The sequence below is a fragment of the Diceros bicornis genome, chromosome 10, assembly GCF_020826845.1.
Source record: "Diceros bicornis minor isolate mBicDic1 chromosome 10, mDicBic1.mat.cur, whole genome shotgun sequence".
NCBI lineage: Eukaryota > Metazoa > Chordata > Mammalia > Perissodactyla > Rhinocerotidae > Diceros > Diceros bicornis.
In genome coordinates, this window is record NC_080749.1 from 50,862,142 (window position 1) to 50,890,062 (window position 27,921).

At 38.5% G+C, this 27,921-nt stretch overlaps 1 protein-coding gene across 2 annotated transcripts in view; it reads right to left on the reverse strand.

Annotated features, from left to right (window-relative positions):
- Positions 1-27,921, reverse strand: part of LRP2 (LDL receptor related protein 2) — a 203,622-nt gene that overhangs the window by 50,513 nt on the left and 125,188 nt on the right. For both annotated transcript variants that reach the window (XM_058549201.1, XM_058549200.1), the window contains 14 exons: positions 26,774-27,013; positions 24,229-24,417; positions 21,073-21,993; positions 20,774-20,939; positions 20,233-20,391; positions 18,573-18,862; positions 17,624-17,827; positions 16,430-16,672; positions 12,377-12,502; positions 10,884-11,003; positions 8,304-8,435; positions 6,844-7,045; positions 3,064-3,359; positions 1,476-1,992 (listed from right to left, as the gene is read on the reverse strand). In XM_058549201.1, the coding sequence (XP_058405184.1) occupies positions 1,476-1,992; positions 3,064-3,359; positions 6,844-7,045; positions 8,304-8,435; positions 10,884-11,003; positions 12,377-12,502; positions 16,430-16,672; positions 17,624-17,827; positions 18,573-18,862; positions 20,233-20,391; positions 20,774-20,939; positions 21,073-21,993; positions 24,229-24,417; positions 26,774-27,013 (3,805 nt within the window). The remainder of the gene's footprint in view (positions 1-1,475; positions 1,993-3,063; positions 3,360-6,843; positions 7,046-8,303; positions 8,436-10,883; positions 11,004-12,376; positions 12,503-16,429; positions 16,673-17,623; positions 17,828-18,572; positions 18,863-20,232; positions 20,392-20,773; positions 20,940-21,072; positions 21,994-24,228; positions 24,418-26,773; positions 27,014-27,921) is intronic.

Below are 27,921 nucleotides of genomic sequence, written 5' to 3' on the forward strand. Positions count from 1 at the left end.
TTCCTACTTTAAAGTGATGTCACATAGGGAATTCTGGAGCCACACCTCACACAAAGATTCTGGCTTTACTTTCTTAATGCAGCATAAGGCATCCTTCCCGCATAATGCAAAGGCTTAGAGGAGCAGGGAAGCAGAAGTGAGAGCAATGAGTGTCATGAACTACAGTTTAAATGGTCGAGTCGAGGAAACAGACTTGTCTGAATGTATCATTGAGACTGCACAAAGAAACTCTGAATCATGGCATCCTTAAAACAAAGAGAAATCTTACCCCTCCATGGCTCCATCAGACTAGGCTGGTAAAATGAGTTTCTTACCCTGTGCCAGGTTTTACTTAATAAAACTTAAAAAGCTGTAAAAACTTATTAGAATCTGTAAGAAACTCCCACCACAAGGATATTTCAGTTCTAAATATATTGCTATTCAACAAAATCCATTTATTTTCTCTAAGGCAAGCGTTCTTAATCTGGGGTCCCTAACCTGACATCAGGGTAGCCTGGTCTGTGTATCCTCTAAAACTGATGCAAAATTGTGTGAGTATAAATGTGTTAAGTGTTTTTATCCAGCCAGGGGTCTAGAGCTTTCACCAGAGACTTAAAGTAACCATAATCCAAAGAGTTCAATGCCCCTAGAATCTGAATGTCATTTAAGATCTGAAAGTCAATAATTCCAACTAGAAGGAGAGTGATTTCCCTTCCAAAAGGCCCGAATGTCTCCTTGCAAAAGGTAGGCCCTGATCCAACCATGCTGGGTGTCAGAATATTTAACTTAGGACAGCAGCATCCTTTTAGGCTTGAGGATGAAGGAATGAGTATGCACAAATGTACAAGCCTTGCCAGTTCATTCAGTTGGGTAAATCCTGATGAATGAGATGACCACAATCTTGGATTCCATCAATGTAGAGGCTAAGAACAGCAATAATAATAGCAGCTGTTTGTTGAATACTTACTAAATATCAGGCCCTAGGCTAAGGACTTTTTAAAATATTATATTATTTAAGATCACAACAACCCTAGGACTAGGTGTTACTGTTATTCCTGTTTTTCTGATGAGGCTGCTGAGGTCCTGAGGTTGTATAATTTACTAAGTGAGTAGAGCAGGAATTCAAGGTTGGCTACACCATAGGGCACTTCACTCTGTTGAGCTTACTGCCAACTCATTAATTTCTCTTCATCCCACAGTCAAAAGACTGGCCCTGTCAGCAGACTCTTTTCAAGAGATACTCCATCCCTACTAATGGAAAAATTAAGAGGACTGAGAGCCAGCACAATCTTCCAATGTGCATATGGTGCTTTTAAAAACTAGCATATCGAGAGTAAGCGTTTTGGAAACCAAACTCCCTTATGTTAGCATGCAGAAGCAGTAAATATATACACATATAAGTTGAAAAGATCAATTCCCTATCAAGATGAAAACACAGTAAGAACATTTTTTTAAAAACTTTTTAATTTTTAAAAAACTCCTCACTGTTTGCTTACCTGGCAACCCAGTCTACAGCCAGACTTTCTGCAGCTGGTAGTCTGTGGTTTAAGACAGTCTCCCTGTTTGTCTTATTCAGAAACATTCTCTCAATGACCTTATTCTCTCTATCAATCCAGTATATTCTCTTTTCTACTCGGTCAAAATCCAGGGCCACGGCATTGCCCAGTCCTTGCAAAATGAGGGAGTAATAATGGCCATCTGTAGTTAGGTTTCTCAAATAGTAACGGTTGCTAAAAATGAGATATGGCTGGATGTCACTGTTCTGCCGGCAGCTCTTTCCATTTGGTTCTCGAATGTAGCCTGGGGCACACTTACAGATGTAGGAGCCTATTACATTCTCACACTTCTGGCTACAGACAAAGGGCGTCTCTTTGCATTCATCAATATCATTACAAGTCCTCTTGTCAGACATAAGTTTATAACCAGGAAGACAAGAACAATAGAAACTGGTTAAGGTGTCTGTGCAGTTTTGGTCACATCCACTGAGTGAAGGGTCATTGCACTCATTAATGCCTGTAAGTTAAAGACAATTATTAGAGAACCTAAAATGGCAGCAATGGATCCATCATAATGGTCCAAAGTTAACATTTCCACTGTACAGCACCAATCCTTAATGAATCATGCTAAAAGTAGACAGACAATAAGGGATTTCTAAAGGCAGTAGATTATTCAAAAGTCACTGTTTTTTTAAACTTCCTCCTCAATTTAATCCTTCTCCAGTGGTTTTAATAACTAATACAACTAACAAGCCTAAGTTTGACTTCAAATCCTATACCTGCCAATCTTCTTTTAACCAATAATTTAAAAAGTAAAATGGCAGGAGAGAGGAGAAAGAGGAGCAGAATAAAGAGCCTGGCCAGTGGAGTGTGGGAAAACAGGTATCTGGGGGAACAAAATGCTCTCTTTGGTAGCATCTTCCATTTCAGTGGTGCAAATACACCAGGAAGATTTTCAGGCCACCAGCGTGACATCACTGCACACAGAGTTGGGAAGAGATGCACACCTTTGGCTCTCACAAGGTAGCATGAGCCATCCAGCACTACACTGGGTATACCTCTGGCTGGTTCTGTGACATGTGGCCAAGCTCACTCAAAAACTATCCACAGAGAGAAAAGAACATGTTCTTATTAGTTCTATATATTACAAATTCTAGACTGGTTTACATGTGGAGGTTGGGGTGAGGGGGAGGTTAAAACTCTTCCCTTCAATCACCTGAGGATGAAAATGAAGAACAGGCTAAGGAATCCTAGCAGAGGGACAGTCCAGGCAACCAGTCATTCCAAGGGTTCAAAGAGAATCAACACTGTTTGCCTTGTTTAACAGTGCTGTTATGTGCAGACGGCCTGAATATGCTCATCTTCTGTTCTCTGTAATGAACTGCCTAACTGACAAGTTAGTCCAAAAATGTTTGTGTACTAACTTTATATACCAAGAAATCCTTGTCCTTTGATAGACAAACAATAGTAATATTCTGGTAATTTTCTACTTAGAGGACAGACTGGAAAGTCCTGATAAGTCATAAAGAGTCGAGAATCCATAATCAGTCTCCCATTTTCCTTTTCCCAAATCTTCTGTAATACTCACCACATGCTTTCTCATCACTGTTGTCTAAACAGTCATCTAGGTGGTTGCAGACTTTCACCATCTCGATGCAGTTCCCGTTGTCACACTTGAACTGATGAGGGGGGCACGTGGTTTCTGGGGTGTGGCACAGGTGCTCCAGCTCATCAGAGTCATCTCCACAGTCATTTTCCCCATCACAGGTGTAGACCTTATAAATGCAGATTCCATTCTGACAGGTAAACTGATTCTCATTGCAGGTGGGGTATGAGCATTCCCTCTCATCACTGTAGTCACCACAATCATTGCGCCAGTCACATCTGTGTTATGAGACCCAGAACCATTCTTTGAGAGGTTGACAACAAGTCTCAACTATCACCCCACTTGGGGCTTTGCTTCCTCCTCTATCTACCTGAATGCCAGGTTGGCCATTTCAATAACAAGATCATCAATGTCCTCAGTCCTCTGTCCCCCAGAATCTTCATCCACCCCACCAATCTCCAGCTCTAGAAGGATCTAATACTTAGTACTCCCCACAACTTCCCCAGGTGCTGGCTGCTACCATGGAAATATGGGTCTAGAGCTATTAAAAATAATTGCATTCCTTTTTTTTCCCCAGTTGACAAATTAATTAAATACAGCTTCTATAATTTTGGTGTTCATCAGATCTATTCATCAGATAATGAGACAGTTTATTGGCACAGGCAATATCCTGGGTAGCCATATGATAGAAGTATCCATACTCAAGTGGAAACTCATAGGGTGAGTACTATCTATTATAAACGATAAGATTATTAGATGTATCCTCCATGAACACATATCTTCCGATTGGAGTAATGTTTGCAGTAGCAGTCCTATTCCTTCCATCTTTCATTATAATACTCCTGCCACCTACCATGATATGTGAGTGGTCATGGTGATGGAAAGGATGGAAAACTAGTAGATTAGCATAGACTATTAGCCAAGGAAGAAGGCATTTCACAGTTCTAGAAGGTATTTTGGGACCTAACATTCCCAGGCATCATGAGGACAAGGTAGTTTCCTGAAATTCTGTGAGCCAGACTAGTCTTTCTTCTCTACATTATTTCAAGATCCCATGAAAGTCATGATTACTGAAGGGGGTCCTGCTAACATTAAAAAAACTCACGCTAAGTATAAAGGAATCTTGGATAAGGATGGGCAAAGCTAATGTTTGACAATTCATAAAAGAATTTACTATGGAAGGCATAGGAACTAGAGGCAGAGCATTAAAAAAACGTTAAGGTATCAAAGCTGAATGTGGCCAATTTTACAATTAACCTATGGTCAGGTCTTCTAATCAGCACTCCCATCCATAAACCTACGGCACTGTCAATGTGATTTATGCCAAAATGTGTGCATGTAACTGTAAAGAGAGCTGCAATCAAAGCAAGCTGGCTCGACCCCATTTGGTCTCCAAATTGTTTCCAAATGATTTGAGATACAAATGCTTCCTTTCCTCTAGTTGAGATCCAACCCAAGAGGAAAAAACGTCAATTAGGCAATCAAATCACCAGGTTTTTAGACACAATTGCACGTCACAATTCCAGCAAGCTGCTCACAACTCAGTCTTATCCAGGTTCTTCAGCAGCATTAGGAATGAGCCAAGAGAAAAAAAAGTAAATGGGAAAAATGATCCCTTGTACTACTGTGCTCCCACTTGGGAGCACACATTCTGCCAAGCAAGCAAGAGGGTGCACATTAACAGAGCACTTAGTGGAGGCTGCTGGCACTCCAGGCAAACAGAATTTGGAGTTATTTTAGACCCTGTAGCTCAGGTGTCCTGACAAACAGTATTTTTTCTCTTCTGTCCTAAGCCCTTGGCAAAAGAAATTCAGAAAGCTCAAAAAAAAAAAAAGAGGAAGAGAGAAGAAGGAAGGAAGGAAGGAAGGCAGGCAAGGAGGGAGGGAGGGCTAGAGGAAGGAAGGAAGGTAGGATAAGATGAATGAAATCCGTAAAAGTCTGGTAGGGCTGCAAGATCATAGTAATAATGTAGGCAGAGCTCAGAAAGCTCAGAAAAGGAGGATAACCTAGAATCTGATCAAAACTAAGACCTGATACAATTCTCTCCCTAGATCCTATGCCTAGGTTTTCAGAATATATCCAACTGATGTTTATGGAATTCAGAAGAACCAAATCACAGTACAACACAATAGAACTCTTGAGCAAGTAGGAAGAAAATACAGATAAAGATTTATTCCCTTCCACTTACAAAGAATAAAAATCTACAGATCACATCCATATCAGGTAAACATAGACTAAGCATATTTAAAGGTAAGTTCACCACAAAAGGAGACAGCTCTGTCTCTTGAATATGTTCAAGTTGTCGTTACTCAAACTATCACCTCTCAGCAACGTCTACTTGGGCTTCATCAGGGGATGACTCATCCCACAGGAGTACATTTTCTAGACAACATTTATCTACCTCTTTGATCACTACCATTTTTTGGTCATAATGCCAAGTCCTTGCTCCTTTTGCAGCCTTCACAGAACATGACTTAACCTTCTCTGGCTTCCTCAGGACCACCACCGTGAACACACACCTCTACACCACACCGTATTCCAGCAGTACCTCAGGGCCTGTTGAGGAGCTGCCTGCCCCTAAGCAAATGGCCCCAGAAGCTCTGCTGCTCTGATCTGGTGTCTGCTTCCTACATCTTTTCCACCTCCTTCCCTAGCATCTTCTTCCCAGGCTGTAAGCTGCCAGTTTTCGTTCTCTCAATATGCATGTATGTCCTTTAACAGTTCTCGGCAAATGCAATCTCTTCTTAGCTCCAATTCCACGTCTTCAAATGCCTAACACATATTAGGCATATCAGGAAGTCCTATTACATCAAACTCACCTTCTATCTTGAGCAAACTCCCTCCTGGACTCCCTAATTTTGTTAATGCTCTACTATTCTCCTATTCTATCAGGATTGAAACCTACACATCTTCTTTCTTCTCTATTTCCCCGTACAAAAATTTGCTAAGTAGGGATAGTGAGAAGTTGGGGCATTAAAAAAGTATAACCTTTTGAAATGGCCCACGTGGAGAAAGTGACAAGAAATCAAACGGAATATTACAGGAGAGATCCCCAAAACTGGCAGGGGGTGAAGTGAATCTTGACTGACACAGTGTTCTTAGAATTTTAAAATTTGCTTCCAGCATTTAAAATCAGAATATTTCATATGAAAATCCAGATTTCCAATTTCCCTCAAAAAAAGAGCACTCCTGCATGATGCTGCACAGCGTGTCCACTTCTCATCTGGAGCAGGTGCTCTCAGTTCACCTGCCTCTCCGTATTGTCTCACTGACTCTGAGCCTAAGTGCCAAGCTCCATTTATCATCATACTTGCACTGTTAGTTTTCTTATAGCAGAGAGAAGAAAGCGAAGTATTTCTTGTACCCTCTACTCCAAGTGGAAAACTAAGAGGGTCACCTGCTTCAAGAAAGAGTTTTCTCATATCAAGCCCACTTCATTCATCTTCCTGGCTTTCTATGCAAGGTCACATTATGCCTTTCATGAGCCCAAGGCACTTACTTTTGCCTTCATGGGCCCCTTGCTCCATAAAAATATTAAAAATTATATTTAATGACCACATTGGTATAAAGGCAAATATATTAATATTATATATTAAAATACTTTCTTTGACCTAAAGTTTCTCTTTCTTTTTGATTTTAAAAGAAATCTAAACATTTTCATAGGCCACTAAAAGTACCATGGGCCCTAGGCTCTGTGGCCACCACGCCCTGCCCCCATGAATATTTGAGGTTTTCGCGGAAATTTTTTAATCCCCAATTCACCTGTACGAGTGTGGGACACACAGTCCATTACTGCAGGTGAAATCGTCTTCAGAGCAAGAGCTCCTGGTGCAGTTCTGATGCTCATCATAGCCGTCAGCACAATCCGCGTCGCCATCACAGACCCAAGATCGGGGAATGCACCTCCTGGCTGGAGGCCTGCTATTTACACAGCGAAACTCAGAATTTGAGCAGCTGCGACTCTCTGAAACCAAAGCACACAAGAATCAGGAACCACATGAGAGCTCATTCTAGCAGTCAAATTCATTCTGAACCATTATTTCTCTTGCTTCACGCTACTTAACAGTCTGATGGAGGAAAAGAAATGAGAGGAAAACAGGTAGACAAATCATATTGCTATGGTAATGACAGATCATAATAAAAATACCTCCAAAGTTCCATTCCAATTGCTTTGGACCTTGGATTTTTTCCAGAAGTAAGAGATGAAAATTTTTTAGTTTACAAGGTGTAATCAAACAATGTGAGATAGGTATTTTTATGCAATTCCACAGTTGAGAAAATTGAGGCTCAAGATGGTTAACTAGATGGCTCAAAGTCACAGAACTTTCTAAAGAGCTAGGCTTCAAACCTAGGTCTTTTTTTCCCCAAATCTAGTGCCTTTTCAACTACATTATAGCTACCACTTCAAGTAGAATTAGAGTATACAACAGTTGTCAGAAACCATGACACTTTTAGGAAAGAGATGAGTTGCTACTACATAATCATTAATGCCCACAGAACAAAAGAACATGTATTTTATCCAATCTTATTGTGGGTGAACAGGAGGCAACAAGGGGGAGCTCTTAGTGAGGGGAGGTGGGAGAAAGTACATGCAACAGTCCATGTTTGTGCAGCTGTCAACCACCCATTTCAGTAGATAGAGTATGTGTGGAGCTACGGCCCATCACCAAAGTCACTGACAGATGAGGTTAGATCAAATGCAAACACCAGGGAGCCATTGTTTCTATTGTTCTACCATGGAAAGACACTCTTCTAAGACACCTTAGCTAAGAGGTCCATGCTCTGTTGGTCATGGAAAATGGTGTTCCAAGTTAGTTCCATAACCCACTTAAAAGGAATAACCCTCCCCTGAACTCCGTCCCCCAAATAACAGGTCTAAAGTAATAGATGAAACTAGGGGCACAGTTAATCGCTACACTGTTAAAGATGCTATTAAGAGTGGCCGAGTCCTCTTTATCTGCTCTAGAAATGTAGAACATTATTTCCATTAGCTAAATGCAAGAGAAAAAATAAACACTAAAATAATTTTTCATCATTTTAAAGCATTTAAGTAAATGATAGCAAACAATTCCAGAGTGGGAAAATACAGGTAACATTCCACCTGTGTGCATTCAGTTAAAGAGGAATCTGCCTGACAATCAAACTCTCCAAAGACAGGAAAATAAATCGACTGAGTTTCCCAGGAATATGACTCTGCAGAGGAATTAACTGGTTTCACTCACCACACTGGTGCCTTTCATCCTCATCACTCATGTCCCCACAGTCATTATCACCATCACAGATCCATTCTCTTTGGATGCACCTCCCGTTGTCACACTTGAACTCATCACTTAAGCATGTTGGGTCATGGTACACTGAAAAAAAATAAGAAGCACTCTCGATGAAAAGAGTGGTTTGCAGTCCAGAAATCTTGAGAGAAGCCTGCTATAGCACAGGCTGTCCAGAACACAGATTCAAATTCTTCAATCATATCCCCACATGTCCCTATTCAACTAATCAAGTTGTCATAGGCCCATAAACCCAGGGACTCCTCTAAATGAGCCTAGGGCAAAATAAAATTTAATTTTAACTGTTAAAAATACAGCACAATGATATCAGTAAGGAGAGGAGTATCTTTCATAAGCTGGTAAGAAAAGAGTGTACATCAATACAGCCTTTTGAAGAGACATAGCCCCTTTGACACAGCCACACCACTTCTAGGAATCTAAAAGAATCTTCCCACATATGCACAAACAGGTTTCTAAAAGGATGTTCATTCCTGTGTTATTTTTCATAGTGAAAAAAATGGAAACAATCTAAATGTCTATCAGTTAGGAAAGGGATAAAAACATGGAACATCAAAACTTTACAGTAATATTCAGCAGTGCAAAGGAATGAGGCAGGTCTGTATTTGTTAACATGCTGACAAGATCTTGTTAAGCTGAAAAAGAAGGGGAAGGTGGGGGACAAATTGCAGAAAAAAATATGTATATAGTAAGATCCCATTTGTGTTTTAAAAACTACATATCAGGATGTATAGATAAAAGGAAGAAGAATTTATACCTATCCTTAACAGTGATTACCTCTGGGGAGTGAGGGGAGTGGAGAAGGGCAAAGAAATGGGAATTTTACTTTTTTATATACATCTTATTATTTCTTCAGAATAATACCTCTGCATATAATGAGAATGTATACATATATAGATTCTGTGTTTGTTTTTATTTAAATATGTCAGGCAGTTGGAACTAATTGCTACTACTATGACTTTGGTTCCCGTGAAAAGTTTGGAAACTGTAGTTATTCTTCATGTATTTGAACCAATAGTCCATATACTTAAACCAATCTCTAAAACTATTCTACTCACCTAACAGTTACTAATTATTTCCTTTACAGATCCTCAAAACTCTATGTGCCCTTTGTTTTTTACAAAACTTCCAGTGTTGGGGAAAAAGAACTTGGGAAAGAGCTTCAAATACCACCCTCCAACTATTAGCCACAGAAATTGCACAAGAGAAAAGAGGAATAAAAAATAGTCTGAATTCAGTTGCAAAACTACGCCAATGGTCCTAAGAAAATATCCCCAGATTAAAAAATTTTATATAGTCATGGGCCACATAACAATGTTTCGATTAATGTCAGTGGTCCCATAAGATTAGTACCATATAGCCTAGGTGTATACTAGGCTATACCATCTAGGTTTGTGTAAGTACACTCTATGATGTTCGCACAACAATGAAATTGCCTAACAATGCATTTCTCAAAATGTATCCCCGACATTAAGCAACACATGACTGTATATGATGGTATTTACTGCAGTGATATTTATAATAGAGGAAAAAGTTAAAGCAATCTAAATGCTTAAAATAGAGGCAGTTAACTCAATGATAAATATAACTACTCAATGGAATATTATATAACCATTAAAAAGGAGTATGAAGATTATATAGTAAGGGTCAGCAAACTTTCTCTTAACCAGATAGTAAATATTTTAGGCTTACAGGCCATATGTTCTCTGTCGCACCTACTTGATACTGCCATTGTAGCACAAAAGCAGCCATAGACAATACGTGGCTGCATTCTAATAAAACTTTATTTATAAATAAAGACTTTATTTATAAATAAACAAAGACAAGCAGCTGGCCCATGTCTACAGTTTTCTGACTCCTATAAAGCAATATGATTTATTGACAGATAAAAAAGCAATATAGAAGATTATATCTTTATATGTTTACAAGTATGTAAAAAAAATGTGCATGGATATAGATTAGAACTTGCAAAGGTAAATAGCAGCCTCCTAATACAAACAAGCAGAACTGCTTCCAGGAATACAACCAGAGGGTCCCTGGAACTTAGGAAACTCAGGTGGCCATGGGACTTTACCTCATAAACTGGCCCACAGGCAGAACAAGAAGAGGATGTGTGCCCATAATATGCCCCTTCCCCATATACATGACGATTCCAATCACTTTTGGATCCTCCCAGTCATATGGGTCAGAACTCAGCCGAATTCGGAAATCTCAATTCAAAGTCAATTAAAATTAATTGAGTTCTACAAGCCAGGCACAGTATTAGGTGCGTCACCAACATAATCTCATTTTGTCAGGCATCAGTCTGCAACCTCCACATCCTGATCAACAACCCACACAGTGCCCTGCACTAACAGGCTTTTAATGAATGTCTGCTGAGTGGCTTCAGCATCTCAGCTGAGAGTAGAAGCAGAGAGAGTAAACACACAGCAGCCATGACCCTGGTCTATATCTGAAGTAGTTGGAAGAGGCTATCTAGTTGCATCATAATTCTTTTCATCTTGCTTACTCTCTTACCACAAGTGGCAGGTTCATCTGAGCCATCAGAACAATCTCTTTCTTGATCACAATACCAATGCATAGGAATACAGCGCCCAGATGTGCAGTGGAACTCAGTGCTGCTGCACGTGTGAGAGGCTGGAGGAGGGAAAGAAGATAAAATCCATGAGCAAAACGCAAGCTTCTTCCCATCAGTACTAACAATCTGCCTATATCTCTGAACTGGATAATAGTTGCCAAGAAGGAAGACTGAGCCTGAGAAATGGGCTTTTGTATAAGCTTTCCATGGGGAGGGAAGAGTATGGGAGAGAAAGAAGGCAGGCAATACTGCTCCAGTTTTCCAGAATTCTTTTTTCTAGATTCCAGAAATCCAAAAATAAATTATATTTCTTAGAAATGCCAAAGAACCATCTCTTTGATGCATAAAATCACAAATTATGTGAAAGAAGACTTGGTTCGATGTTGTCTGCTATAACATAAGATTAGGTAAATTCTATTGAAATAATAATTAAAAGCAAAAACAACAATATGACCATATCTGAGTTCACCCTACACACAACCTTTTAGCCACGCTAGACCATAATTCTAGAGATTTAACAAAGTTCTGCTCTTATTCATCCCTGTAATATGTATGGGATCTTTATTTGAGTAAATGACTCTGCCTACGCGTGAACATTGATTCTTTTCTCACATAACTTTAGGTAGCTCTGGTCAGATGTTTTCTAAATTGTTATTTGGGTACAAATCAGAATCAAGTCTCTAAATTCTTCTGGTCTAGTAGAATTTCTTGCTTTGGCCCATGATACCTGATGATTTGCCAGGGAAAATTTGATAAGGAAGCAGAGGTCCCTGAAAGGTTAGCACTAGTTCCAATCTGCCGGCCCCTATCTGATGGCTGTGTCCTAAATTCAGCTTCCTCTTGTTGTCAACTGACTCCTGCTCTTGGACTGTAGCCTCACCTGGTGACAATTACTAAATTCTTAAATTAAGCACTTATTTACACTAACAGTCTCAAAGTTATCAAGCTTAAGAAAGGACTTGTCATTTCAGCTATAAATACAGGAAACTGTTTGAACCAAATTACTAAATATAAAATAAAAGTTTCTGAAATTCAAACACACTAAAAAGATAGAAAAATTCTTTCAGTTACTAATGGCTACTATAATCATATTAGGAGTAAATAAGGGCTTAATGTACAAATTCTGCCTGGAGATCCTGAAGACAAAAGGCCTTCAACTCTGGGAGAATTGGCTTGGCAATTGTAGAAGGTTAGGTATCAGAGCCGGTCTCTGGAAGAAATATTTGCAGTAGGACATCCAGACAAGTAACAGAGAGAAGGGCTTCTTATGCCCCTCCAATCACACCCTAAGGTAATTGCCTTCTGCGTCTTCTTACAAGGTCAATTTGAGATGACAAATTGAAATTATCCCAAACATCCAGGCTGTATATCTTTGTATTAGTTCAAGACATGCATCCCTGGAACCACAGAAAGAGAGGTAGGTTTATCTTACCGCAGAAAATGGGACTTTCATCACTCATATCTCCACAGTCATTGTCTCCGTCACACAAGTAAAGACGGGGAATACAAATATTTGTAGTCTGACATTTTGTGTATCCAGGATGGCAAGTGCGATCAGCTTGAAAAAGACAACCAGATAAACATTTGGAACATAGCCACCACATATATATCCTAAAGAATGTCCATGCTAACAGGTCTATTGCAGAACTCAAACCACAAGAAAGGAGGCATTTTCAAAGCCATCACAGAGGCATGATCCGTGACACTTATGTTACCCATAGATTCTATAGTAAAAGGAGACATTTCCAGCTAACACTGGGGGGTGGAGGAGGGAAGTGAGGCTACTTTGTAGTTTAAATCATCTGTTCTCATTATTCAATAGCACCAACAAGAGTCCCAACTCTTGGTTAAATAAACTATGGCATATCCACACAATGGAGTAATATGTAGCTGTAAAAAACAATGAAGAAGATCTCTATATATTGACAAGGAATAATGGTATGATCTCCAGGATATATTGTTAACAGCATGAAAGCAAGATTCAAAACTGTAGGCTATCTTTCCAGCAAGAAAAATGATGATATGAGTGTGTGTGTGTAGTGAGAGAGATGCTTATATCAAAAACAACAGGGGCTGGCCCAGGGTGTAGTGGTTAAGTTTGTGAGCTCCGCTTCAGCAGCCAGGGGTTCGCAGGCTCGGATCCCAGGCGCAGACCTACGCACCGCTCATCAAATCATGCTGTGGCGACATCCCACGTACAAAATAGAGGAAGATGGGCACTGATGTTAGCTCAGAGCTAATCTTCCTCAGTAAAAAGAGGAGGATTGGCAATGGATGTTACCTCAGAGCCTGTCTTCCTTACCAAAAAAAAAAACAACAATGAAAAGATAAACTAATGAAAATTGTCACCCCTATGGATAGATTGAGAATAGTATGGAGGGAGCAGGGTGGAAAGGACAGGGATGAAAGACTTCTGTGAATGTACCTTGTCATATAATTTTGACTATGGAACCATGTACATTATTTCATAAAATAAAAACAATGAAATAAAAATGGAAAAAGGAAAGCAATTCCTAAAATTTGGAAATAGTAACAAATAAAGCTAACAGTAAATCAAGTTGATAACATAACCATACAGGGAAAAAATTCAAATAACTCTAACAACCAGTATTTTGACTGTATATCCCTAGCAGGACATAATCTAAGAACAAGAAGGACCTAAAATCTTAAATTACATTTAGTAGATTTATTCATAGTAGTATTATTTGTGTGGTTCTCTTGAAAGTATTATAGGCATTTTGAAATCACTGTAGAATAAAGCAAATAAGTAACTATGTCAATGTCATTAGAAACCAAGATTTTAAGCATAAAAAAGACATGATTATAAAATCTAAGAAGTAAAAACTGTGTAATCTTAAATTAAAACGGGAAATACAACATAAATTTATTTTTTTCCTTAAAAATTGTATTTCCTACCTCTGTCCACTAAAAAGGCCTAGAAGCAATAAAAGCCAAATAGGAATGGATACCCCAACACTGTGGTAATTTCTAAATACCACAAAAGGAATGAGGTCTCCTTGGATAAGTGGCTAATTCCAGGTCTGAGACAGGAAATATGAGCTGTGGAAGACTGAACAGAGCCATGTTAAAATAACAGAGAAGCGGGGCCAGCCCAGTGGCGCTGTGGCGGTGGGGTTTGCAGGTTCGGATCCCGGGTGCACACCGACGCACCACTTGGCAAGCCATGCTGTGGCGGCTTCCCATATAAAGTGGAGGAAGATGGGCCTGGATGTTAGCCCAGGGCCAGTCTTCCTCAGCGAAAAAAAAAAAAGAGGAGGATTGGGAGATGTTAGCACAGCGCTGATCTTCCTCACACACACACACAAAAATAACAGAGAAGCCAACTTAGCAGGACTCCTACTGAACTAAGATAGGACAATTGAGCACCAAAAAGAATAAATGACTTCCCTGCATTAAAACACATCACATGTAAAAATCCATGAGTTTAATACATTACTAAAAACAAAACAAAACAAAAACTTAGTGCTCATGGGTCACCTACTCATTACTCTGAAAACTGACAAATAAAGGGAAAGGATCAAGCAGTTATCCTATAGAAATGTATTTCAGTGTAACAAATAGTCGATAAGGGAAATATCTTCTTTTTAGAACCTCAGCTAATAAATGTGGAAGGAACAATAGAATTCTAAAATGTCTATTTTGTAACCCTTAAAGAAATAATGGCTTTACGGAACAACAATCCACGCATGCAAAAACCATTGGATTAAAGGTTGGTGGGAACTTCCTAAGGGAAGATTCAGGCTAACCTCTAAATACACTGATTAATTTCATCATCACTTCAAGTGGAACAACCAAGCATTATGTGCCTCATGTGGATGTAACAGGAAACACACAGCTCCACCTATGAAGTGCTCTTACCCAAAGAACCAAACCTAACATAATTAAACCTCTAGATCTAAATTCCAGTTAATAAGAAATAAGAGGGATAAAATAACAAATTAAATGGCTCCATTACGCAATTAGTCTAATCCACAATGTGGGACATTCCACAGGACAAATTAATGGCATTAAAAAAAAGTGATGGGTCCGGCCCTGTGGCCTAGTGGTTAAGTTTGGTGTGCTCCACTTTGTTGGCCCAGGTTCAGTTCCCAGGAGCAGACCTACACCACTCATTGGCGGCCCTGCTGTGGCAGCGATCCACATACAAAACAGAGGAAGACTGGCACAGATGTTAGCTCAGGGTGAATCTTCCTCAAAAGAAAAAAAAAAAAAAGTGGCACTGTTGTGGCATAAAAAAGATTAAAGAGTTATAACAACCAAAATCAATGTGTGGACCTTGTTTGAATCCTAATTTGAACAGACAACTGTAAAAAGACACTTTGAGGATGTGACAAAATTTGAATATGGACTGAGTATTCAAGGATATTAAACAGGTATTGTTGATTTTCCTAGACATTATAATGGCATGGTAGTTATTTTTCAAAATGTCTTTCTTTACCTGTGATATGCATGTCTGGGAGTTGCTTTAAAATACTCAGAAAGAGGGCCGGCCCGGTGGTGTAGCGGTTAAGTGCGAGCGCTCCACTTCGGTGTCCCGCGGTTCGCAGGTTCCGATACTGGGCGCACACCAACGCACCGCTTGTCAGGCCATGCTGTGGCGGCCTCCCATATAAAGTGGAGGAAGATGGGCACGGATGTTAGCCCAGGGCCGGTCTTCCTCAGAAAAAGGAGGAGGATTGGCATCAGATGTTAGCTCAGGGCTAATAAATGAGTAAAAAATAAAATATTCAGAAAAGTTGAGGGAGATGAATGGAACAGATGGGCCACTTGTTGATAAATGTTGAGGCTGGGTGATGAACACATTAAACTATTCTTTCTACTTTGGTGTATGTTTGAAATTTTCCATAAGAAATACTTCTTTTAAAAAGCACACCCAAATAAATATCGTGTATAACTCTACCTACAAAAGCAGCAGAGTATGTGGATATAACCAAACTGAAAATATATTTGTACCTACACTCTGCCCCTTTGTTTTCCAAAGATGCTAACATGCAAATCCCAGAAATTTTGGAAAAATCAATTAACTAAAAAGCAATTTACCATAAAAACTAAAAAGACAAATCATTACAGTCAACATTGTACTGTATAGCTTTTTGCACAACAAACATTAACCACAACATGTTTATGCAATAATTTTTGTCAGGAACTATTGTTAGAGCTTTAAAACAACCGAAGATTTTGTCAAATCAATTTTTAGTCTGGCAGATATATAAATCAAGGATAAAATATTTAAGGTTAAAATAGTCAATGGTTGTATGACTCCATCAATTTAGGTAAATAATTCAAATATTAGGTATAGTTGTTTTTAAAAGTCATTTAGTCGAATGTATTAAAATGAAATTTATGTTTTAGATGAATACTTAGTTCTTTTTTTAGAAAGCTTTTTTTTTTATATAAAAATTTCATCTCCCATGTTCTAAAACTTCAGACCCCAAAGCACAACAAGTACTTAAGATGAACTTACGGCAATTTTTCTCATCTGAAGTATCATTATCATGGCAGTTGTTTATACCATTGCAGACAAACTGAAGAGGTATGCACCTTCTGTTACTGCAAGTAAACTCCGTGGTGGTGTTACAGTCCCTGAACAGGCACCCTGCCTCATCACTGTTGTCACCACAGTCATTGTAGTGATCACAGCGATAACGATATTGGACACATCGCCCATTGTCACAGGTGAAGGATGTCAGATGGCAGGTGTGAAACGCTAAGAGGAGGAAAAAACATTGAAGAAACCTCTTGACTAAAGGATCATTCTAATTTCTAAAAAGATACAACCAAATAAAATAGACACTTTGAGTTTACCTTCCAAGGCAAAAACAGCTGCAAAATGGACTGCATGCAAAGTGAGATAAGACTTTAAATTAGTTGGATTAAGCAAATACGTTGTATGCCTTTTTTTTTGCAAATGAAGTATTTCAAGTAAATGAAAATGTCACTCCATTTCTCTATCATCTCAATTTAAAAGTTTATCTCAATCACAGAAAAGCATGCAAATACAATTTCTTTGGGGAAAATAAAACTCTTAGCCCATACACAGTCTACTAGAAAAAGGTAACTAACCTCAGAACTTCCTAAGAAAGTCCACCGTGTTTTACTCACCCTATTCAGATGGAAGTTGAATATTCGGAGAGATTTCAATAAAATTATTGACTTAATGATCTTTCAGCTATGAAAATTAACAAAATGATAACAATCACCTATTGGAGCCCTTAGTCCCATGCTAAGTATGACTTAGCATGCACCAAGCCCCATGCTGTGTTTTTTATATATTGTCTCTCTTACTCCTCACAAGAATCCTAGTAACAACTCCATTTTACAGATGAAATGTCTGAGGCTCAGAGAGGTTAAGTAACTTTCCCAGAGCTACACAGATTGTAAATGGCATAGCCGGGATTTGAATCTGGCACGTCTGCTCTTAACCACTACAAAGGTGCTTCCTAATAAAGCATCACATGCTACTCAAGGGCATATATATCAGCTTATATGTGATTTAATAGAAATGCAGTCTGGATTCTCAGGGTAAATGTCTTTCAGTTCTAACAAGATGCTGAGGCACAAATTTCAAATGTATTCATACACAGCAAGATTCTGTACCAAATATTTGGCATAAAGACATCGTTAGTGCCGAACAAAAAGCTCCAAGAGTCCAACTCACCACAGACACTTTCCAGCTCATCACTGCCATCACCACAGTCATTGTCGTTGTCACATGTCCAGTGCTCTGAGATGCAACGCCCATTGAGGCAGGTGAACTTGGAACTATCACACCGTGTACCATTGTCCACTATGCAGTGCTTATTGTTGTTGGCCAGATACCAGTGGCCCTCGTGTGGACATTGGCACTCAGCACCATTTGGACCTGAAGAAAGGTAGGCCCGGAAAAAGGAAAAGATTTGTGTGCATTTTCTCCTCCAGAATAGCACTGGCAACAGCTTCTATATTAAATGTGCTATAAGACGAGCCATAGAAACTCTTCCCATCAACCTTTCAACCATACTCTGAGTCATTTTTTCATCAAGAAGAACAACCACCAATTTCTACTAAATGTGGCTAATTCACCCTAATCTTTAAACAACTACCTCTCGTCTACAGAAGAAACAATAGCAACGAGTCTCCCTTCTCAGCAAAATCTGCAAAGCAATGGTATCAAAAGGCACATTTTCCTATGAATTTGTTGTTCTCTATAAAACACACCCTGAAGCACATACCACACTCTAAAATATCATCAGAAATATTTCAAGCTATAGATGGTACCTTGCAAGTGGAAGAAAGAACTCCTTTTATAAGGAAGGTAAGCTCATTGATGGAATTTCTATTCAAGTCATGAAGTGCAGTAGCCAAACCCTCAACTTTCTTTCTACCACCATCAAGCTTGAATTGAAAATGCCTTCATAAGAGGGACCCATATTGAACAGGAAAGAAACCTGTCAAAGTCTTCCTCTCAGTATACGAACCCCCAAACCTATTTTATGAATTACTCTGAAATCAAGGAGAATTTGGATTTTTTTCCTCCTGTTAGAGCTGAATATTCCTCCAACCTGTCCTACCAGCTGTCATCATTGTTACTACTCTGCATGATTCTGTCTTCATGGGCAATGCCTTACCTGGTGCACAAATATGGCTGCAGCCCCCATTAAACCGATCACAAGGATTACTACACTGCCGTTGCTGGTCCTTCACAACAACACAAATATCCTCAGGCTGGAAGCGAAAACTTGTGGTCATTGCAGTCTGACCTGACCCATCATATTTGTTAGCTCGGTAAACTTTTTTTACAGCTGAGTCAGTCCAGTATATATACTGGCCATAGAGAGTCAAGCCAAAAGGATGAAAGGTTGCGCTGACAATGACCTCACGCCCCATGCCCGTTAGAGTGCTGCGTTCGATCTTCAGCCTAAAACGAAGTTAAAAAAAAAAATGCTGGAATCCAGAAAGAATAAGTTCCTTGACTAGCAGCCCAATGCCTGGGCCTAACCATTGCTTTACACAAGCTCCAACTTTCTTTTCAAGTGGAGCATATGACAGCAAGAAATGTTTCTTCTGGTGATGGGAGGTCAAACTTTGCTTATCAAACCAATGGCTTATATAAATCATTGATTTCCAAATATTAATATAATCTACAAGTAATACTAAAAAAGGAACCAGGCTGACATTAGAAACAGGAGAATATTATGAAATAATACACGTAATGCATGGAATTTGGTATTTAGAATATAGTAGTCACTCAATAAAAATGTGAATTATTTTTCCCTTCCCACGCCCTTAATGACTTTTTTGATTTGTCATTTACTGAGTACCTTGAAATATTTAACTAAAATGATCCAAATTTAGACAAAAACATCACTGCTTTTTTCAAATGGGAAAATGAAGAAAAGATGAGGTTGTTAGGTGCTCGGTGTCACAAGACCAAAATCATAAGATAATAAGCAGGAGAAGTTAAGATTCCTGACATGAAGACACCAGCCATAATAAACAAAATCATCTCATCTCTTCAACTATTCCATTAGGATGATTGGATTGTGAGTAATTTCAAGGGTACTTTGAGAAGTTACACATAAAATTAGAGTTGACAAAAATTTATAAGGAAAACATTATGTAATTGGCCGAGAAAAAGCTGGCCTGAGAAGAAAGAATCTATTTGAGAAAATGACCAAAAGTAAAAACTAAAGGAAAATGTTTTTATAAGACACTGAATGCTAAAGCCCAGAAAAAACTTAGTATCAGTCTGCATTTAAAAATCATTCATAAAGGCCAGCCTGGTGGTGTAGTGGTTAAGTTTGCATGCTCCACTTTGGCGGCCCAGGGTTCATGGGTTGGGATCCTGGGCGCGGACCTATGCATCGCCTAACAAGCCATGCTGTGGCAGCCGCCTCACATATAAAGTAGAGGAAGATGGACATGGATGTTAGTCTAGGGCCAATCTTCCTCAACAACAACAAAAAAAAAAGTCATTCATATTTTATGGTAGTTACACGGGGCCCGGAGATTATACATTGAATGATTACATTTGTAATTATAGTTGAAATTAACTTATGTAGTAATGCATCTTTAGATGCCCTTTAGTTCATAATTATTCAATCTCATGATATAGATCAATTTTCATTCAAGTACATTCACCAAGCTAGAATATAGTTCCTAAAACTGTGATTCTATATTTTGGCCACATCTATTTAGCATATTATATTCTTTACGCAAATCCTTCTTCTTTGGAAGTGGGAAGAACTCTTCTTTTCAACACCCACATTAATAACCAAAGACACATACAGACTGGCATCTGCCCAGTAGAGAAGGTCTTCCTCATTGTCCAGAGCGAGCCCATTGGGCCAGACCAGGCTGCTGTTCACAATGGGTACCCGGAAGTTTCCTCCCAGTGTGGCTCTCTCAATTTTGGCATTAGTACCCCAGTCAGTCCAGTACATGTACCTAGTTATCAAAAAAGAGTCATAATTAATTCACTACAAGGAACCTCATAATCCTTTTTACTTAAAAAGAGTGGCAGCATTCTTTAACTACGAATTGACATTAATATGGCAGATGAAACCCTACTCCATTCCCACTCACACAACTTGCCCAAAAGGGATTTACTGAGTCAGAGCATTGATTCCCTAGTATGCTGCCATCCTTTCTAGTATCAACGGGAGTTCCTTCCCAGGTAAAGTCACTCATGCGCTTTCATCCTTGAATCTGTAGCTACAGTGTTACAAGCCCATAAAACGTTAACTCTCTATGAACATAAAATAATTTCAGGCCCCTCTCCCTCCAGAAATAAGCAGACAGAAGTATGATAAAGAAGACCATGGCACACCCTCGGCAAGGATCTAACACAATCGCTCCTGGCTTTGAAACGTGGGCTATCACAGCGCGCTTAGACCCATCCTCGGCGACAGAGTTAATCGTCTGGTTGGTGTAGTCACTGTAATAAATTCTTCTATTGATCCAGTCAAAGGCAATGCCATCAGCAGCCCCTATATCTGGACATACACCAAGAAACACACATACAAAGGTGTTAGAGTCTCAATACACATTTTAGAACCACTGGTCATCCGCAAGTGTTGACCCCGTTGTGTCTACTTCCAAGGTAAGCTGCAGCTGGAGTGCACTTACCTGAAACAATGACAGTGGGAGAAACGGTTCCTGAATTCAGGTTGACATAGGAAATCTGGCTGTGTCTAGGTGCTAAAGAGTGTGTGAAGTAGATTCTGTTATTTATGCTGTCATAGTCCAGGGCCACAGCAATTCCTTCCACACTTATTGCTTGGAAAGGTGGGTTATGGTTTTCAGGGTCCAAATATAAGCTTCTCAAAGAATTATACATGGCAAACATGAGGAAATGTTCTGTTGGAATGGCACAGCTCTTGCCATCACCTTCCAGGGTCCCAAAGGCACAGCCACATTTTGGGGTGTGCAATCCAGGCAAAGCAAAGCAGAGATGGGAGCATCCACCATTATTTTCCAAGCAAGGGTTGTTGTTGACCTCTTCAGGTGACCGGGGCTGGACACGCTGGTCAAAGATGGCCACATCTCTTAGCCAATTGATACTGTCCCTTATCACCGTTGGTGGCTCTGTGTTCTCTGGTTCCTTGCTAGCTTTGAAGATTTTTTTTAAATTCCTGTCTACCCATATGATAGAATTTTCAAAAACAGTGATGGCATAAGGAGTTGGATAACGACTGCCATAACGAATCACTTCAGATTCCCCTCCCTCAATATTGATCCTTGCAATAATATCTAAAGAGTCATCAACCCAATAAATGTAGCCATTGCTATGGTCTACTGCCAAGCCCCGTGGTGTGACAATGCCCTCTGATACAAGCACAGTTCGATTGGTACAGTCAAGAAAAGAACGTTCAATCTTTGGGTTTTGTCCATAATCAGCCCAGAAGAGGTATCTGTTCTTGGGGTCTACAACAATATCCCTGGGCATATCCACTATGACTTTAAGGAGAACACGGCGGTAGGTGGTATTGATCCGCAGAACTTCTATCAGTGTTTCAGACAGAAAAGCATTGGTGAAATAAAGATTTCCTGCAGGAAAATGAAAGAGCATGCTGATGAATGGAAAACCAAGAAGGAAAAAAGAAGATACCTTTTCAAATTCATAACAGAATAGGTAAGGTTGACGTTTGGGTCAGTATATGTCGCCTTTTCCAAGATGATAAATAAATGTCTCAGTTTAGACTTATAAAAATAAATATTTACTCTTAGTAACTAAAGAAATTGTTTCTTCAAATTTAAAGAGAATGTGCCTGTCTTCAGCTTCTAAAGCAGACTTGAATTCACAGCAAATGTCATAACCCACTTTTTACTGAAAGATGTATTTTCCAGAATGTCCTTCTTCTCCTACCTGAATATTTAACACCTAAATCTTCAAAGACTCTAAATACACATTATCATGATCTAACTTCTACTCCAACATGATGAAAGGAGCAAAGAGGGAGAGCCAGCAGCATCTCAGGTTGTCATCGATGTCATCAAATGCTCTCTGTGATTAGCATTAATGTGAGGTCTTTTCCTAGTCTTCCTAAATAGTGTAAATGTTTTCATCCCATGAACCTTCCAAAGCCACCAAAACAAAAGTCCATTTGCCTTTGGGCAAATTTACAGAACAATGTAAATACTAGGATAAAAAGACCATGGTGTGAAGACAGTGTAATGAATAGAGAGTGATCCCATATTGATTCCACGCAGTCGAAAATCTGTCATTGAACTATAATACTGCTAACAAGGCACATCTGTTTTGTTCCTAGACCTAAATCAAAACTGCTCTAGAGAAATCAGGTCAATAAGCAATATGTTACTGATCTACTCTTTTCATTACCTATCTCTAATTGCAACATATATATATTCCAATCCCATAATCCAGGATTGGCAAACTTTTTCTGTAAAGAGCCAGATAGTAAATATTTTAGGCCTTGCAGAACATATGGTTTCTTTCACAATTACTCAACTCTGCCATCGTAACATGAAAGCAGTCATAGACAATACATAAACAAATGGGCATAGCTATGTGCCAGTAAAACTTTCCTTACAAAAACAGGCAATGGGCCGCTTTTGACCCATAAGCCATAGACTGCTGACCCTGCTTTACCTATATCCTCAGAAATAATGTAGTAAATTTGTTGTCAGGGATGGGATTTAGGAACCCAATTAAAGACTTATCTAACTACACTACCATATTTACTATTTGCAGTAAACTCTTATTATAGTACCTAGATTTTCATAATGTATTTTAATATTTCTAAGTGATGTCTACTTACCAAACTTGATAACACACCATGACACCTATTTTTATAGATTGGAATTATAATCAAAAAATTATATTTAATGCATTTGTTTCTCAATCTATCATTAAAATTGAGGAGTAATTCAAAATTAAGTACATAAATCAATCAATATAACTAAGTTAATATAAAATTGGGTCAGGTCAAGCATTTCAATATAACTACAATAGAGAAAGTATCTAATGATCAAAAGTGTATTTAGACATCAACAAGAGGAAGCAATTAAGAATTTGGCAACTAAAATTGCTCAGCTTTAAAATAAATGATTATCATTTCATGGTTTACATTATATTTTAAAATCTTTGTCTTTGAAAATTTAGACATTACAGGGCCGGCCCCGTGGCTTAGTGGTTAAGTGCTCGCGCTCTGCTACTGGTGGTCCGGGTTCGGATCCCGGGTGTGCACCAACGCACCGCTTCTCCAGCCATGCTGAGGCCGAGTCCCACATACAGCAACTAGAAGGATGTGCAACTATGACATACAACTATCTACTGGGGCTCTGGGGAAAAAAAAAAAAAGGAGGATGATTGGCAATAGATGTTAGCTCAGAGCCGGTCTTCTTCAGCAAAAAGAGGAGGATTAGCTTGGATGTTAGCTCAGGGCTTCCCCACAAATGGAAAAAAAAAAAATTTAGACATTTCTAATTTAGAAATTAGGTGCTAATCTAAGTGTGAAAAAGAACAAACCCATATAATTTAATATTTCTAGTCATTTTGCATACAGTTCAGACTATGTTCATAATGGAAGAAAATGAGATAATCTGTTATAAATCTGTCAGCTGAAAACTTTATCATTAACTTAATAGACATACAGCTTAGTCTAAAAGCACAATTCAATTTATCTTTAATCTCGATAACTGTCTAGAAAAACAGATCTGTAGCATATATAATGTTAGGCTAAACTTTATAGCATAAAATAAGATGATAGAGATGCAAACATAAAAAGGCTTTTCAAAAAAATCACTATATAGCTTACCTACCTGCTACCCAATCCAGTGCAATACCCCGGACTCCATTTTCCCCTATCCCATATGTAACGATGTCTGTAAAAGCAGACCCATCTGGTTTGATTCTACGGATTGCATTATAACTTGCCACAGAGCTGCTAAAATCACACCAATAAATAAAACCAGAAGATACATCAACATCCACATGCAGTGCATTTCGTCCTGAAACATTTAAGAAAAGATTATTAACCAATGCTCTAGATGGAACTAGAACTTTTAAATGTCTGCTCTTTCTCTCATATCCTCATTCCCAACTCCCTGCTCTGACACGCCTTCATTACAAAATAAAACTATTCATTTCCCAGTTGCCACGAGAACACCTACCACCCAGATCTTGGTTTCTATAAACCATTTCCCACAATAAGTAGCACTGGCTCCTGGGAGAAATAGCTGATTATAGGTTTGGGGAGGGAAGATATGAGGTGAGCCTGGAGCATTTCATTATACCAAGAAGCAAGAAAGCATTCAAACACTAATGTGATCATGTCAAAAGAATACAGGTGGCCACTTCAAGAGGTTCTCTCTGGCCAAAACTGATCAACTGGATATCAAAAGAATAATTATGGAAAATGATTATAAAACATTGAATTAAAAAAATTAAAACTTAAGTTCATGTGATAATAAAATTTTTAAAGATAAACTGGGAAAAAAGGAAAGCTCTTCTTTTAGAAGAATGTTATCTAATAAACATAGAAAGAATGACAGAATAAGTCACCATGTTGCAACCTCCAATTAAACAATCATTTCAGACAAGGATCATCAATGGCTGCTCAAACCAATGGCTAAAAGATATTTGGGGAACAGGATATTCATGGAGGGCCAAAGTGTGATGGCAAAGATTTCATACAAATTACAAAGGGAAAAATATACCTTTAAAAAGCAGACATTTCATGGTGACCACCTTATCCAAGTGATCAAACTTAAGCATCACTAAGAGGGGGACAAGCTGACATTATGTTCTTCCTAATGAGATTCTGTATCAAGTACACAGCTTGGTCTATATAGTGTTTTTGCCAAATATGTTCAACCCCAATCCAATCAAGAAATTAGACCTAACTTTTATTTTATGGGATATTCAGGGTATAAATTGAATGACACGTTAAATGACACCATGAGGAAATAATCAGACAAATCCTCAATGTGAGATTCTGAAAGACCACAGTTCTGTCTCTTCAAAAAATCAATGTCACAACAAAAAACTGGGGCAACTACTATAAATTAAAAGAAACTAAAGAGACATTCCAAATACAATGCATGAATCTTGATTAGATCTTGGATGGAACAAAACAATAGCTGTAAAAGATATTCTGAGGCCAACTGGAGAAATATGAACATGAATATTAAATGATAACACCCTTAGGAGCTGCATGCTAAAGTACATAGGGGTGAAGTGTCATGATATCTGCAATACATTTTCAAAAAGTTCATTGAAAATGTATGTATATGTATGTATACACACACAAACACACTCAGAGAGATTAGGAGAGCTCAAATGAGGCAAAATGTTAACAATTGTTGAATCTGGGTGAAGGGTATAAGGATGTTCACTGTACCTTTCTATCATCTTTTCTGCATTTGAAATTTTTCAAAATGGAAAGTTGGGAGAAAAAAAGTTACTGATTTTATAATATCTTTACAAGATGGCAACTTAGATCCATAACTTTTCAGATAAGGGAAGACAAAGACGAGTCATGAGTACATGTGAATATGGTCATCAAGTAGGAGCATGTGTGGTGCCAGAAGCACTCTGAGTCCTTTCACCATATGCATTTCTGTCTCTTCTGACCATCTCTCCCACCCCTTCATTCCCTTCATCCTTTTTTCTTCTCTTTCTTCCTTTTATTTCTGTCATTAGCCTATGACATACTCCTTGTGCTGCTAGTCAACGCTTAGTTCCTCTTGTGGTAACATATACCTAGAAACCTCTTGGTTGATCTAGAAAGCAAGTGATCATTTTATATGTTCACAGTATGCAAGCATAAAGTGGTGTAAAAATATAGTTATTAAGGAGACACTAATGCTGTCAACTCTTTTATTTTAACTCATCAAATACATATTAAAAAATAAGATTGTGGACTATTTCATTATTATTCTAAATAGTATACCCTCTACCCTAAATCTCCATTAACTGCTCTTTTGAATACGAACTCTGTAATATTTTGTGCAATCTCATGTTATATTCTATATTGTTCTAGGTCTGTCGTTCTCAGTGTGGTCCATGGACCAGCAACATCAGCATGCCCTGGGAACTTGTTAGGAATGCAGATTTTGGAGACCTACTCCAGACTACTAAATCAGAAAATGTGAGGATAGGGTCCAGATCTGTGTGCTAACAAGCCCTCCAATTCTGATGCACACTAAAGTTTGAGAACCACTTGAGGCTAAGCTAGTTTATTTAAAGGGAAAGACAAGCTTCATTATGTGCTGAATCCAAACATGGAGAAATGCTTTACAGCACCAAGGACTTCAACATGGCACCAGAGGAAGTCAAATCTTACTTATACTGGAGTTGACATACCTTGGCCTGCCACTGGCACCATGGCTTCTGAATGATCTGACAAATCCAAGCTAAAGCCTCTGATTGCAGACAGCATGGAAACAACAATGAAAGACTCATATGGAGAGCAGGTCTGATGATCAGGATTGAGTTTAAATCCAGTGGCACAGGCACACGAGAACAGTCCTCCTGGTACGGGCAGGCAAATCTGCTGACAGGCATTTGGATTGTTGGTACAGCCATTTGAGGATCCAGCAGAGTCTAAATGAAATCAAAATTAATTCGTAACTTTTCACTCCACCTACTTTCCACTCAATCTCAAATTTTTAAAATTGGTTCACCAAATAATTCACTGTAAAAATTAACAACAAAATATGGGATCTGAGTTAACCTAAAAACAATATTGGAGAGACTAGAGCTTATGCAACTAACACTTAAAGGTATTAAGTGTATTAAAACAGGACCACAATTATTATACAATAACTAGAGATAGGAGCATCTATTGTTTTTCTTCCACAAATCATACAAGAATTAGAAGAATTGGGGAGGTCAGTATATAAATTCTAATGTTTTTTGCCCTCTTGACCTATAGACTGGCATTTAAAATTATATCAGTTTAATTACATGATCAACAATGTGATGGACATTTGATGTAAGGTATATTAAATAAGAATATTTAAAGGTTTTTTCCACATGCAATAAAAATAAACACCAAATAAACCTAGGTTATGGGACAGCAAACAATATGTTTGATAATCTTTGGTTAGAGACTAAAAGATATAAAATACATCAAAACTATAAAAAATAATCTCTAGATGATAATGCTAACTTAAAGGGGAAAATCAAAACTTACAGTTATCTCTGAAAAAATATGTTGAAAAAGACAACATCTAAGAGTATTCCATTTAAGATTAAAAATCCTATCCTGTTAACACTTTCCCAACAAGTATCCAACATTTACTGACACCTTCAACGTGCCAGGAACTATTCTAGCTACTGGGTAGAAAGCAAGAAACAAGTCCTGCAAAATGCCTGTCCTTCTGGAGGTTACATTCTAACAAGGAGCACAGACAATAAACAGACAGATAATATGTCAGGAAGTACTAGGAAGCAAAAGCAAAGTAAGGAGTTTAAAGTGATGGGGAAAGAATGGGAATAAGCTTACTGTG